Raw genomic sequence first — 16,486 nt, 5'->3', positions numbered from 1 at the left:
ACAACACAAGGATGAAAAAATAATTACAGAATTTGAAATGTGTACTTTCCACAAATTTCCCTGAGAAGCACAAGTGTGTATATAGATATGAGGATTTGCTTTTAGAAAACATTTGATTTTAGTTGATTTAAACATCAATCACATTACATTGCTTAAACAATTTGCACTCTACTCACAACCCTGTGAGTTATGGGTGGTTGTATTTCTCTGGACACACATGAGTATTTATCTCTCTCCTCTAGATCTTGTTTCTTTGATAGAGTAGCGCATTTCACGTACGAGTGGCCTTTGAAATGAAGACCGTCTCATAAGTTTGACTGACAGCTGGCGAGGTGAGCTATCCTCAGATGCTGACAGTAAAGCTTGATGTGTAGACGCGTCGAACCCCGTAACTAACAGTCCACGAATCTGGAGCGTGGCATCAACAACTGCAGGACGTGCCGGTTTCATTTAGAGAATCAATAAACGTCATAAAGCACATCATTGCTGTGGGGGCCAACTGAAGAACTCAGTCTAAAGACAGAAGACAGTGATTGATGAAACACTTTTTTCAATGCAAGCGTGCGTGTGTGTTTGTGTGTTTCAGAGTGTACAGATCAGATTCAGGATTGCCTGACTTTTGAGAGTCTATTGCGTTAGGAATACATTTACATAATGAATTTAAACAGGCTGTTGTCAATATATATTGATCCTTTAATTGAAGATGAAAATTCTGTATTCATTTAGTAACCATCATGTCGTGATGACCTATATGACTGACTGACTTGTGAAAAACAAAAAGAGAAATTTAAAATGATGAATTTCAGAGAATAATGACTTTGGTGTGTTCCTCATATGAGTGGTATAAACTTCCCTTTATACTCTTATGACTCAGTTCTCATTCACTCACAATCAACTGAAAAGAATGAGCAGAATATTCATCAAAAAGACAAATATTTTCTCAAAGAAAGCCATAAAGGATTGGAAAACAAATGATAGGAGTCAGTAAATGATGACTTAAGCGTCCATTTTAGACAAAACCATTTACATAATAAATTAGAGCAGTTTTAAGTCAATATCTATTGATCTTTTTTACAGGACAAGCCTCACAGATGTCAAAATGTCAAATGGCAACTTACATCCGATGGTTAGGAATGATCTTGAAGCCGTCTCTGAACCATGTGACCTGAGGGCGAGGGTAACTGCTCACAGCAGGGGGATTCAGGACAGCGGCTCTTCCCTGAGAGACCGTTTTTCTCTGTTCCAGTTCCACAAAGTTATCCATGTCTATGAGAAAGAGAGAGAGAGAGAGAGAGAGAACATTGTGACTATGATTTCGGTTGCAATATGAGGCACATTTGGCATCTCATAATTTGTTACTCTTTTGGTGATATCAACATTCTAGGGCTATCAAACGATTAATCGCGATTAATCGCATCCAAAATAAAAGTTTGTGTTTACATAATATATGTGGGTGCACTGTGTATAATTATTTCATATATATATATATATATATATATATAAATACACACACATGCTTGTATATATTTAAGAAATATTTTCCTGTATATACTGTATATATATTTATATATTATTTATATGATATGTAAAATTAAATATTTTATATATAAATAATATTTTTTTCTTAAATATACATGCGTGTGTGTATTTATATATATACAAAATAAATATACACAGTGCACCCACATATATTATTTAAAAACACAAACTTTTATTTCGCATCCGATTAATCGCGATTAATCGTTTGACAGCCCTTCATTTTGTTAAAACAATAAAGATCTAAAATCTGAGAGCTTTCTGTCCCTCCATTGACAGCTACTGCCACTTTCAAGCCCCAAAAAGGTCGTCAAGAGATCATTAAAGCAATCCATGTGACTCCAGTGGTTTAACCTCAATTTTATGAAGAGTGCTTCAAAAAAAAAAAAAAACATAATTTACCACTTTATTTACAAAATATTAATATCCAACACACATTCACGAGAGCACCATAATGCATGTGTGTTGTGTTGATGTGAGAGCAGACATTGCGTAAACGTGAGATTTTTTTTTTTTTTTTTTTTTGTGCAAACAAAGCACTCGCATCACTTTATAAAATTGAGGTTAAACAACTGGAGTCACACTGATGTCTTGACTAACTTTCAGATAACTCTCAGATTTCAGTTTAAAGACCTTCATTTGAGTTAAGAGGATGAACGACGATTTTGGAACGACATGAGGGTGAGAAATGAATGACATAACTTTCATTTTTGGGTAAGCTTCTGCTATATACGGATTTCATCACAGTCAAGGATGTTTAAGGCACTCACACCCCAAATTATTTTAACACATGGCCTTCAGTGGCTTTGGCCGTAACATACTGTACTTGTATATGTGTCCCAAACACCAGCTGTATTACAAAGAGTAAATAAAGTGTACTGGATTGACAGCATATTTAAAAAATTACTGGAGTGTTTCCTGAATGTCACTTCTCGTTCTTCCCCTGATGGGACCCTGTGCTACATGCATATGAGTGTGTTCTAGGTGAGTGTGGTGATGTGTGAAATCCATTTGTGCTTCAGCCTCCCAGACTCCCTTTCTAACAACATACACATGTACTTACAAGCCACACGAACATCAGCTCTCGTCTGGATCAGCGCCCCCATCCTGTTCCTCACCGCGCACTGATACAAACCCGTATCCTTGCGGTTTAACAATGTGATCGTGTACCTGGAAGAAAGAAAGCGAGCTGGGATTTGCATATTGCTTACTTGAGTAATGGACTATGTTCTTGATCTGCAGCATACACTATAATGCACACCACATCTTTTTTAAGTGTCAACAGAGCACATTATGCAATGATAAATGTTTCAAATAGTGGTGTACAACATTGTTGTCTCATAACCTCACTAGGGTGCATGTTTAATTCAGTGAGTCACTTCCAGTTATGAAATTTCTTTAATCCGCTGTTGCTTAAAAATATCTTAACTTCTCCCTTTTGGATCAAATAATGAGCCAAGGAGGAAAATCTGGAGAGAGAGATACAGTATTATTACATTAAAAAGTCAAATGGAGTGCATTGCATTGTGGAATAAAGTATACTACTATACACATGCGCTGGTTTTGCATACAGTTGACCATATAGTATGAGTAGTATGTTACTATGCTATTTCAAACACATCCCAAAACCTGGCTCTAGATTATATAATTGTCAAATATGTGTTATCTGTACCTGCAACATGATTTCCTCAATAACAGTTCAATAAACATACAAGAAGCTTGAATGTGGACGCTAACAAGTGCTTGGATTCATGAGCGGATGGATGGATGTGAGTGTGTGTGTGTGCTGTTTAACAAGAAAGATTACAAGCCCACAGGGTCGCTGCTCAGATCTATGTTGATTCGCTTTTTACAGATGACTGTTTAATGCAGAACTGATGGTTCATGTGGACTGAGCGTGGAATCAACTTTGCTGATCAAACGTACCATTCTGAAGAACACTGGAAAACATTACATTTTAAAATTACTGTCAAGATGAAATAGAAAGGGAAATCATACAGGTTTAGTATTAGTGTTATTTTCGATATTAAAGGTGCATTGCGCAAGTCTCTGAGTTTTTGCGGAACTATGCCCCCTCTGGCGACAAGCGAAACTGCAACCAGAGGTGTGCGCGCTCATGGACCACACGCACATGCACGCTTGCACAAGCTGTTCATAACCAAAGGAGCATCAGCCGCACCAATATTTTGTTACAGTAAAAATGTCTTCAGAGGTAATAAAGTTATAAATCTGGAAGTCATTTTAAATATATGAAAGGTAAATTACACACTTATGTGTGAGGGGTAACTTTGGTATTTATTCTCCATGTTGAACTGTTTTATGTGCTTACTGTATCCAATTATGATTGTATTATTATGGAAACACGTTCATGAACAATATAAGTTATTACTTTGTTTGTATAGGATCCCGTTTGAGCCCTAGAGCAGACCGGAGATCTCTCCATTTGTTGAAAGCCTTCCCGATGTTGACTCTCGTCTTATTCCAACAAAAGTTTTATTACGTGGAGTTTGTGTTGGGGTTTGGAATGAACTACAAGCCGGTCTCTTTGAATCCATGTTTTTGTCTAAAGTTGACTAAAGTTTTGTCGCCCGAGTTGTCTTCGCTGATACGGAGAATGGCGGTGAATACACAAACCTGCCAGACATAGCCAAGTGAGCGTTTGTCACTAGACATGACGTCTCGCCTCGTCACAAATTCCGTCCTGAATCCCTCTTATTTATTTGACTGTACAGGATTATAGAGGCAATCGCAGTGATCAGAGAAGTTCTCATTTAGCCCATCAGGCAATTGTTTAAGTATGGGTTCGAAAAACGGGTATTTTTAACATGAAATGTTGCGCAATGCACCTTTAATGTAGCATTAATATTTTGTTTTATTAAAATGTAGTTTTTTATTAATATTTTGAATTATAATAAAAAAATTATATTTTGAAGATTTGCCTTTACTCTTATATTCTCAAAATTAAACATTAAAATTTGTACATTTTATTTTTAACAAGTTTATGTGCTTGTGTCATGTGTATAAGTTGTTTCTTTAAAATATTAATATAGTTAATAATATATTAATAATATAATAATATATATATAATAATTTAGTGCTTCAACTTAAGTTTACTTCAGTTTTTCTTAGGGCTGTCAAGCGATTAATCAAAATGAATCGGATCCAAAATAAAAGTTTGTGTTTACATAATATATGTGGGTGCAATGTGCATAATTGTTTAATATATATATATATATAAATACACACACATGCTTGTATATGTTTAAGAAATATTTTCATGTATATACTGTATATAGATTTATATATAATTTATATTATATTTAAATATTTTATATATAAATAATATTTTTTCTTAAATATAGATTCTTAAATATGTGTGTGTATTTATATATATATATACAAAAAAATTACGCACAGTGCACCCACATATATTTTGTAAACAAAAACTTTTATTTTGAATGCAATTAATCACGATTAATCGTTTGACAGCCCTAGTTTTTCTGCAAGGAAACATTTCTAATTTTCATGTACAAAGTAATTTTTTTTTTTTTATTCAGCTAAAATGTTTTTAATAGATTATTTTGTAACAATGTATTTTTGATCAACTTGGTGATGTTGAATAAAACTATTAACCCCACCAACATGAACAAATTATTACAATTAGAATTTTTTCAGTGAACTATCCCATTCAAGTTATTTTTGGGCTTTAAAATTGATGAAAACAGACCTCATCGCTCATCTAGCTAACACTATTCTTATTATACACCATTTCTTTATCACACATACTCTGAGGTCAATCTAATAATAATGTCTCCAAAACACGAGGGGTCAAAGATGGATGACCAGACAAGACAAAAGAGGCCAAAGAGGGAAACAGTACAAATGAGATCCCACAGGACTCTGCACTGTCTAGATTATTTTATATTCTAGCACTATTGTCTGCTGTACAATCTCCAACACAGAATCCAATGACCCCAGTACATGGGTGCAAGTTAGGATAATGGTTACTCATACCAAAATAGTGCTATAAAAACGACTTTAAAAATCCCATTAAATCAAAATCTGATATGAGTGGCTTGGGAGTTTTATGTTTTGCTGTTTTGTGAGAACTTCATGATCTGGAATAGCCCCGTAACGGCGTGTTTCATGAACTTTCGAATAAGACACGTAAACAGCAAACAGCCACAGAGTGTGTTCATTGTTACCTGTACTCCGGTGTGTATTCAGTGATGTCTGTTCTGTTTCTCATCCATTTGAACTCCAGCGGCCAGCTGCCCTCAGCCAGACAGGTGAGCACGAGTCTGTTCCCCTCCAGATGTGTTTGTGTACCCCCTACCTCGGTTTTAAAGTACGGAGCGATGTCTGTGAAGAGAACATCAATAACTGAATGAAAACCCATGTTTAATTTTTGTATAATGAACAGTTAAACTTCTCCGTTGAAAAAAAGCTGGCTAATTATGATGCATGAATGAAAGCACACTGAGTTTAAGAATAAAGTGCTGACCATGATATTTCAAAAGTTCAGGCTCACCATAGAAGCCAAATACTCTGATTAATGACCAATATATCACCCAGGCTGATTCATCAGCCAATATTTGGCCATTTCCAAACTGATAACTGAGCCTGAGTACACATTAAGAGAGCATCTCATTATAGATAGATAGATAGATAGAAAGATAGATAGATAGATAGATAGATAGATAGATAGATAGATAGATAGATAGATAGATAGATAGATAGATAGATAGATAGATAGATAGATAGATAGATAGATAGATAGATAGATAGATAGATAGATAGATAGATAGATAGATAGATAGAGTATTGGGTTAGCTGTGCACTGTGATTGGCTCATCGCGATTGAGGGCGTGGCTTAGCCATAGGTCAATTGTTTACTTATGATACACAGCTAAAACCATTTCTATTATGTATTTGCGACGTTCACAAAAAGGCCATTTGCAAAATATGTTGTATCTTTGCGTAAATCTGCTGTGCCACTAATGTCGCAGAAACTACACACTTCACCTTTAAAGAGAATTTGAATGACAATTTGGACTTTTCTTCTCAGAATTGCGAGTTTTTTTTTTTAATTAGAATTGCTTGAGACATTGTGAAGAAAAAAAAAGTTTGTTTAAATCAAATTTCACAATTTTCAATCAATTCAGAATGGTGAGAGGGAAAAAAAGTGTGAAAGTGTGTTGTTGTTTTTTTTTTTTTGCGCTGTGGCTGATATAATGTAGATATGAAAAAGTACTTTATTTAACACTGAAAATAAACCTAAATCATAATCCAAAATGGCTGACTCTTTCTATTTTAAGCTTACTGATGCCCTCTCTAAACATAGTTTTCCTTGGGCTGTAGCAAAAAGACTTAGGCCATAAAAAGTGAAATATACTTCTGAGAACATCTACAAATACACACTGTTCCTAGACACACAGTTAATGTGGAAAGAAAAGGTATTTATTTGTCACAAGAATGTCACCATGTCAGTAGTCCACAGTTATTGTCTCAAATCCGAACCCATATTTTACCTAATAAACTCAGAAAAAGATCTCAAAGGGACTTTCACTCTGGACACATGTGGCAAAGGCCTTTGTGTATTGTGAATAATCTCTCCATCTAAAGTCAGAATGGCTTCAGATGACATCACTAATTCCGAAGAAATGACCGTCAGAAAACAGTATGGGAAGGCATGTGACCTGAGATGAGCCTGATAATATGAGCTCTCCCGTTCTCTCTAAATGTGTGGAAGTCTGTGTGCAATTCACACTATATAAATGCAGTAAGTGTCAAAAGTATAAAAACATTCCATTCAGTCTTGGGACTGTCGTATCAAACTGAATGTACAATCACAGATACACACTGTGAGCTTTGTTGCAAAAAGCAGAGAACAATTTAGCAAACAACAAAAGAACACCACTGACTTGAAGCACACAAATGACCACTTACAATAGATTCAAAAGAATTTGATGAAAGCATTTTTAGTAAGTCCCCCTAAAAAAATGTATCCCTTAAAACTCATATTTGATCAGCAAAGTTACATATTTAAACGTTTTTTTCCTTGAAAAAAATGATTTAGTGTAAATCTACACCCATGCCACATTTAGTAAACACGGTTATATGAATATGCACATGAGACCCGCCTCCACTCCCTCACTCACGTCAGAAACACCAGCGATTTCAAACGCCGTTCTTAAGAACTGAGACCGTCTGGTTCACTGAAGTTTCAAGGAGAAATTATTCAGCAATGGTGTTGACTTGTAAATTTACACATGTTTTGTCTTCAAGCATATAAAAAACACCACATAATATACATATATAAACAACATTAAAAGCTTCAGTCCCACAAGGGGACCTCAACAACTTAGATTTACCACGTTGCCAAGCTAACAATGTGATACGTATATAGATTCTTCGGAATCAGCCCGAAAACCGATATATATAGTGCCGATTTATGAACGAAGCATGATGTATATTTACAGTTGACATCTCAACTACATCCACCATCTACAGTGAGAAATACTGCATTTCTTCACAGAGCTTGTTGCAGTGCATTAGGACTTGTATTTTGTATTAAAGAAGGTATCTTAGAAGGCAGGATTATAGTGTGGACCTTTTGGAACAGTCTTCACGTTTCTTTGTGCCCACTGAAGCATCCCAGGTAAACATTATACTGTCTCTGCAGGAAAAAAAATGCCTTCAGTCTGCTATTGTGAAGCTAAAGGCCAATGCCTTAGTGCCTCCCACCACACTTGTTAGCAAATTACTTGCCATTTAGCAGACACTTTCATCCCCCAAAAAACAGACTAATTGCAGAAACAGCCCTCCTGAAGCCACTAAGTGGTTTGCTTAAATGCACAAAGGTGATAAAACAGAAATGTGACGTATTAACTCCTAACAAGATTTTTGAGGGATGTTTGCCCATGCAAAACTAGCCGCCATTCATGTTCGTATATGGTGTGGGATGAGCTATGTTCCACACTTACACTTTAAATTTAACACTTTATTACTTAAAATCATCTGAATTCAAATTCATTTTGATATTATGGGGGCAGTATAAAGTTAAAAAATATTGATTCCGTTCAAAAATGCATTCAAGAAAATTCATAAAAAAATTAATTAGTTTAATTTAGTTTGGAATAATCTTTTATAGTCAAACAAATAAAAATATAAACAATTTTAAAACCATTTTTAAAAATAAAAATGTTAAAATAATTTTTAAAAATAAAACTGGCTGTCTTAAATGCACAAAGGTGATAAAAAAGAAATGTGACGTATTAACTCTTAACAAGATTTTTTAGGGATGTTTGCCCATGCAAAACTAGCCGCCATTCGTGTTCGTATATGGTGTGGGATGAGCTATGTTCCACACTTAAGTTTTAAATTTAACACTTTATTACTTAAAATCATCTGAATTCAAATTCGTTTTTGATATTATGGAGGCAGTATAACGTTAAAAAATATTAAATCCATTCAAAAATGCATTCAAGAAAATTCATAAAAAAATAAATTAATTAGTTTAATTTAGTAATCTTTTATATTTAAACAAATAAAAATATAAACAATTTTAAGAAAATGAAAAAATTAAATGTTTTAAATAATTTTTAAAAATAAAACTGGCTGTCTTAAACGCACAAAGGTGATAAAACAGAAATTTTTGCGGGATGTTTGCCCATGCAAAACTAGTCACCATTCATGTTCGTACAGTATATGGTGTGGGATGAGCTATGTTCCACACTTACACTTTAAATTTAACACTTTATTACTTAAAATCATCTGAATTCAAATTCATTTTGATATTATGGGGGCAGTATAACGTTAAAAAATATTGATTCCGTTCAAAAATGCATTCAAGAAAATTCATAAAAAAATTAATTAGTTTAATTTAGTTTGGCATAATCTTTTATATTCAAACAAATAAAAATATAAACAATTTTAAAATCATTTTTAAAAATAAAACTGCTTATTAATATTTTAAAACCTTTGTACACCAAATCAAGGTCATGTGGTGCAACCAGGGTTATTGCCGTTGACGAAAACTAAAACTATTCAAATCCTTTAATTTCTTTGACAATTACTTGAAATAAGATAAACATTAACAGAAGTACCTGAAGTACTAAAATAACTCAAATTAAACATTTAAAAAAACGATTAAAAATGATAAAACAGAAGAAATGACTCAAACTTTTACTAAAATTAAACTGAAAACAGAAAATATAATTGATATAATACCACATAACAAAACCTTTTTATAACAAGGCAAAGTTAATTCAGGTTCATTTCTAAGAACTTCTTGACACAAGCTAGATTTTCCTTTTATCTTGGACACTCTTATTTGTCAATGACCCATGAACAAGCATAACAACATTACTAGTTATAAAGCACCACTAAAATGTTACTGAATAAATCTCCAGCTACTACAGTACGTCATTATTCAGGCTTTGAGCCAACACTTTTAATCCTTAACCGATGGGTGATTACCGGGTTGATCACACAGGAAAGGAGCTTGATGCCGTGCTTAATGAGGCACAACTTTATTTCTTCAAGTGCCAAATACACCATGCGAGTATGATAGGGGCATGTGATCTGACCTTTTTTGTGGTTCCAATATAATGAGACGGTGTGACAGCCGCATGCACACTCATACACTTTTAGAGAATTAACTGGCCCCACACCCATAATGCACCAGTCCTTTCCTCTGGCCTCAGGATACATTTACCCACAGAGAAGATCTGAGCGCACAGACAGGTAGAAGCAAGCATGGGTAATCAGGTGGAAGAAATGGGGTGATCAGTGACATTTACACATCAAACACACACACAAACATTTCAGTGAACTCCAGCACAAGCTGTCCACACACAGACACACACACACATGCGTACACACATCACACAGACTCACGCAGCGGAAGAGACAGGGTGATCACTGACATTTCCATAAAGTGGAGGCAGAGGATTCTCAAGGGAACGGGAAACAACATACGTGGACACACACACACAAACACACGACCCTTTAAAAGTGCCTTGCGACCAGAAAATCTCTCTGTGACGGACTATAAGAACTTCAAGAAAGAATGATCTCTGAAATGGAAAGGACAAACATTATTGATAGAATCCTCAGTCTGTGTTAGCTGAACTGTGCAAACACTAAGGCTTATATAAGACATGGGAAACTTTATCTGCCAAATAAAGACACAATGTCTGATGTTCACGGCCCAGTACAGTTTAAGAAGCGGTACGCAGAGCCATATAGGATAACACAGTCTCATCCCAAGTCGTCATATAACTGACGTCTTGGGACCATATGTCAACATCCGCCTTTTTAGGGTACCCTTAAACGTCGGTTAGTAGACGATCCCGGGCCGTCATACAACTGACGCTTTACCTTTAACGTCAGTTAGGTGACGGGGTAGGTTTAGGTCTGGGGTAGGGTTAGGATCCGATAATACATAATTTAACCGACGTTTAAGGGTACCCTAAAAAGGCGGATGTTGACGTATGGTCATAAGAAGTCAGTTATATGACGTCTTGGGATGAGACTGCGCTGTATAGGACTATTATTTTTGTACTGGTGACGTCACAGGCTCAGATTTGCTTGACCAATCGGCTGAAAGGGGCGTCTCATGACCGCCCACATATGCAAAACGGATTTTGAAGTTAATTTTTCGTTACTGACCCGTTAACCAAAAAAAAAAAAAAACGAATCGGAAATTAAATGGGCCGACGATACCCTGATTGGTGTTTAAACACACACTTATACTAGTGATGGACAGAATAGAAAATTCCTGAATGAAATCTTTTTTTTATTTATTTATTTAAATGTAAGCTTACATTCGAATTATATCAAATTTAAATATTTATTATTATATTTCTATGTTGTCTACTGGTGTAACTTAAAATAAAATAAGCACCAAAAGTAAAGAAAAGAAACTGAGAACTTTAGATGCACTTTTTATGCAGAAAACACAACAACCTATAATAAGAATGATGAGCACATTGACATCCAAACTGATTTGTTAATAACCTCAATCTGTACACAGAAATGCTCTTTATTAATATAGTCAACATAGTAACAACTAGTTACAGTTACCAACCATCTGCAATAATACTGAATCGATACTATTTAAGGGAACAGAACATCATTCTGTTACAGAACGCAGTTTGTCCCAGCATGAAACTGAGAATGCTTTAGTATGTCAGATTTGATCAGTTTTAGCCAAAAATGAAATATTATAATGGAAAACAAATTGAAAAAGACAGTTGTGTTAAATCCTTCACATTGGTGGTGTTATGTTACATGTATCAAAGGAGACAGAAGAGGAAAGGCAAAAAAATGAACAGAATGAACTTTTTTACACCTTCGTTGGTTTTTCACACTTTTAGTTATACTGTTGAGGTGTGTGTGTGTGTGTGTGTGTGTGTGTGTGTGTGTGTGTGTGTGTGTGTGTATGTGTGTGTGTGTGTGTGTGTGTGTGTGTGTGTGTGTGTGTGTGTGTGTGTGAAAATAAGACCATCCAGCCACTACAGTCGGTTTATATTTTTAAAGTCACACTATGCAGGATTTCCGTTTTTGTCAAACTGTGACCCCTAGAGTCTCTGTGGAGTACTTGTACTGTCGTAAATAGCACTCGCGCAGAGATGTCTCTGCACTCACGGCCTGATCCCCTCCCCCTGTATACCGGACGGAACCTGTTCAGTAGGATGGAAGCTGTAACGAGTGCAAATAAGGTGTGGCCCCTTTAAGAGCTGCGCCGTGTTGAACTGTCGGCAGTCTGTATTGTATGCGCCTCGAACACCACATGTATACAGCGCCGGGTTATTTCTGTTTGATGCTCACTTTATCAGATCTTGCTTGCTGTAAAGCAATTCGTTACATCGCGATACCTGATATCACACGACACTTCCTGATGCTCAAAGTTGCAAGTGTGTTTTTTTCTGCTCACAGGCAACAGGAGGGGGCGAGACGTCCAACATTCAACCCAAAAATAGTCACATAACCATTGCAATAACTCCGAAGCTATTCAGTTAAGGTAAAAAAAACTACATAGTGCTGCTTTAAATGGATTTAAGGCTAGTTAAAATGTGTATTATTAAAATAATATTGTATTCATAGAAATATTAATTTTATTTTATTTATTAAATATTATTTATGATCAGTTAAACTGATGGTGTATGACCATGTAATTCAGTATGGCTTTAAAATAAATTTCAAATAAAAATGTATTTGCATCTCCAAAGCTTTTTCTGCACATATTTCAGTCCATTTCAAATGCAGGCTATCTGTTTTCTACACACACATCGCTGCAGGCACACACTGTGATTCTGGCAGTATTTCATTTTTATTCACAAAGTGGTCAATTGTCACCTGCCACCAACTGTTTGCTTCAATCTCAAATGGCATGCGGTGTAAAAGACCAGAGTGTCCCTTATATTCCTCTGCTGAACTTTACAACTCTACCTTTAGGGAAAATGCAAACACATGTTATATTTCTAAGACTTTCTAGGGGGAAAAGCCACTTAGACCATCTTGCCAGACACATAGCAACTCCCTGGTAACCACCCACAACGTTTTTTTTGTGAGGAGCAAATGCATAATAATGCAGTATACAAACATATTCAATTGTTTTAAATATGCCAGCACCCTTTGTGTTCAGGTAGACATGTTTAGTTACAGCTGAGAGCGTTAGTTATTCTTCAGAGGGCAGATAGAAGAAATGCACAATAATTACTGTTTGCCGCTAGATAAGTGGAGTAACGAAGCATCCAGCACGTTTTTGTTTGCTTATAACCAAATTAAAGTTCAAAAGCATGAAAAATCTGACAGCTCTGAAAATGAAGTACTAAACTAACAATGAATGTAGAGGGAGAGCAAACAAAATAAATGGGAAGCTGAAAGAAAAGGACCTACACACAAGTCAGGCTGCTAAAAGCCTAAAACATATAAATGTCTAGACCACAAGGTGTATAATGAGATGATCATCATTCTATTGTTACATGCTGCACAATGGTTTCTTACATTCCCAGTGAAATCATTTATTGCTCACAAGTTGCTTTTTTATAGTGTTCGAGTTCATATTTTAATGTCTGATTTCTATTTAAACTTTATTATCTTGGCCAATCTTTAAATCGAAATGGACAGTTCTTGTTTTGAAGTCTTTATTATAAATGATTTCTCTTCTCTGATGACGTGTTTACTGGCCCAGAGGTGGACAAACCATAATGATAATGATCAATTCCCGGTGGACAAAATCATGTCCCACCCTATACATTTTTTCATGTTCCAGAAGCCGTTTCACTCAGATATATACAATACATCACAATAGAGAAGAAAATACTATCATAGCCTTAAAGAGAGAACTGTACTATATATCATTGGAAAGGTCTAAGACTGCTAAGTAGATATTTGACTACTGTTTTTTTGCTAAAAATTAGGTAAGAAGAGTAATCGATGATTTTTTGAAGCGTGCGCCTCAAAAAAACCTGCATCATAACAGGAGCTCTGACACAAAAAGTTGACGCACACATCTTTAATAATTGAAACTTTGGGTTTTCATGCTAAAAGTTCATAATAAAACATATAATCTAGTATTTTTCAATAAAAAATGATAATATAATATTATCTTCTAAAAATTATATACATTATCCTCTAAAATATAATATTGTCTTTTCTATCGCCTTTTTTATTATGACATTTTAGTAATTATCATAAATTAGGTATCATTTGAAAGCTTACAAACTCAGAATTCATCCTTTGAAAACCATTTTTGTTACCACAGAAATGGTACTCTAAATTATTTTATCAGGTTCCTCCCCTTTAGGGCATCATTATATTTCATAATTTATGATCAAAACCTTTTCTAATCTTTACAAAACACATACTGTATTGTGAGAAAGGTCTGCGTCTCAAGGTTCGAAATTTTGTGACAGAATTGACATTTGGACAGAATTTTATTTATTTATTGAGGCAGAATGTATACAACTAAATTCAATGGAATTCAAAGGCACCCGGTGGCTATTTTTGGTACTACATGGGAACTTCAATTTTTGTGATATCAACTTTAAATTTGGAACATAACTTACTTAGAATTATGCCTTTGATTTTATAGTAATTTTAGAGTAAAACATATTTTGTGAAATATATAGTACAGTATATTTGATTTACTGTAAATTTAAACATACATTCATTTTTTTTAATTGTTGTTACTCCAGCAATAATCTGCTCAGTGTTTTCTTTAAAACAAGACCAAACTTGGGGGTATATATATTCCAAAGCATTCTTGGAATTACAACCATTTAAGTTTGAATAGTGCTATGCGGGTTTAAAAACTTTTTATAAAACTGGTAAATGTAATCTAATATCTAAATGTTGTACATTATAATATGATCCCTATTTTTGCTTTAAAACTTGCCTTTTAGTTTTTAGAGTTTATATAGAAAAGTTAATATATTGAAAAGTTTATATATTAAATTTAAATAGGACAGTCTTAAAGGGACAGTAAACACATTAATTAATTACTCACCCTCATGTCATTCCAAACCCGCAAAAGACTTTCGTTCACTTTTTGTTCCCCAACATATTCTGGTAACAATCTATTTTACAGTGACGTGTTACATGAGGCTACTATAGTGATGACTATAAATTATGCATAATTACATGCAACTAACCTTAAACCACACCCCCATCCTAACTCTTAGCCTATAGTAAGTACATGTAGTTAATTAGTATTACTCAGTTCTTAAATGATGAATTCTGAGAGCTTTCTGGACTCTCCATTGACAGCTATGCAAGTTAATAAAGAGCTAAAACTAATCAATAAGAATTGACTGCAGAGACTCAATTGCTTTGTATGAACAGATTTAATTTAGGCTTTTATTCACATTTAAACATTGATCAGCAGACATAATCATGAGCTCAAACGAAGCTGCTTTACGACTAAGAACAATGGTCCTTGTGGAAGCTCAAACACATGAGAATAAACCTCATTGGTTCTCGCCCACTTTAAGAGAACATGCTTGAGCTTCCGTTTACCACAACTGATGTTTGAGTTGATGAATTGTTAAGTGAATACAAGCCTAAATTCAGTTATAAAGTTATCAGAGAGTCTCGCAAACACAGACATACTCTTAAAAACAGAAGTTCTCTTGACAGTCCTCCTGCTTCACAAGGACAACAAACCCCAGAAACGTCTCAACGCACTCTAGAAACACTTTCAAGTAAAATGGATGATGAGCCCCATCCAAAAGAGTTACCAATCTCCAAAAGAGAAGCCTCTTGACATGATCTATTAAAGAGTATAGCCATCATTTATTACCATGGCACAGATCTCCAGCAAAGCTTTCAACGATAAAGAAAGGGCGATTTTATTGAAAGGTTGGAAAATTCTTTCTTTTAACCTTTTCTCAAGAGCATGTCAAAAACTTGTTTTCTCACCGATTCTTCCACGACCTTCAGCAGGGTAACATTGGTGATGTGATGGGCAGACGGATCTCTTTTCATTCATTATTCAGATCGGTTTAGATCAAAAAGCATTCACACCAAATTTATTCAGATGATCAAAACCTCATTGAAGCTAATCTACTGACAGCAAGCATATGGAAGGTAATTCTTTTAATCTGCAACTGCAAAAAGGTTTTAGAAGATTGTGATTTTCAATATTACAAATATTAGATCATGGAATGATGCAGTTGACCAAGAGCCGTGTAAATAACCACATATACCGCGTTTTGATTGAACAAAAACAAAGTTATATAAAGCTGAAACAAAGAGTCTCACAAAGCAGGTGAGGATTTTTTTTTTGCTGTTGTTGGTGATTTATTATATTTAAAGCAATTCCATATATCCATAATATAATAAACATGGTAAAAAGAATCTGAGAGTCTCATTTCCACACAAAAGTTAAGACGACTACATACTGTAAATTATTCATTAGTATTATTATTAAACCTTTCAA

The 16,486-nt window shown here is 34.7% G+C and overlaps 1 protein-coding gene across 3 annotated transcripts in view; it reads right to left on the bottom strand.

The window, feature by feature from the left end:
* sdk1b (sidekick cell adhesion molecule 1b) overlaps positions 1-16,486 on the bottom strand; it is a 269,066-nt gene that overhangs the window by 139,606 nt on the left and 112,974 nt on the right. For all 3 annotated transcript variants that reach the window (XM_089132480.1, XM_089132482.1, XM_089132481.1), the window contains 3 exons: positions 5,742-5,898; positions 2,600-2,706; positions 1,119-1,266 (listed from right to left, as the gene is read on the bottom strand). In XM_089132480.1, the coding sequence (XP_088988606.1) occupies positions 1,119-1,266; positions 2,600-2,706; positions 5,742-5,898 (412 nt within the window). The remainder of the gene's footprint in view (positions 1-1,118; positions 1,267-2,599; positions 2,707-5,741; positions 5,899-16,486) is intronic.

The sequence above is a fragment of the Pimephales promelas genome, chromosome 6, assembly GCF_988280905.1.
Source record: "Pimephales promelas chromosome 6, fPimPro1.hap1.1, whole genome shotgun sequence".
Classification (NCBI taxonomy): Eukaryota; Metazoa; Chordata; class Actinopteri; order Cypriniformes; family Leuciscidae; genus Pimephales; species Pimephales promelas.
Note: the sequence above shows the minus strand (reverse complement) of the source record. Positions and strands in the feature narration are given on the sequence as shown.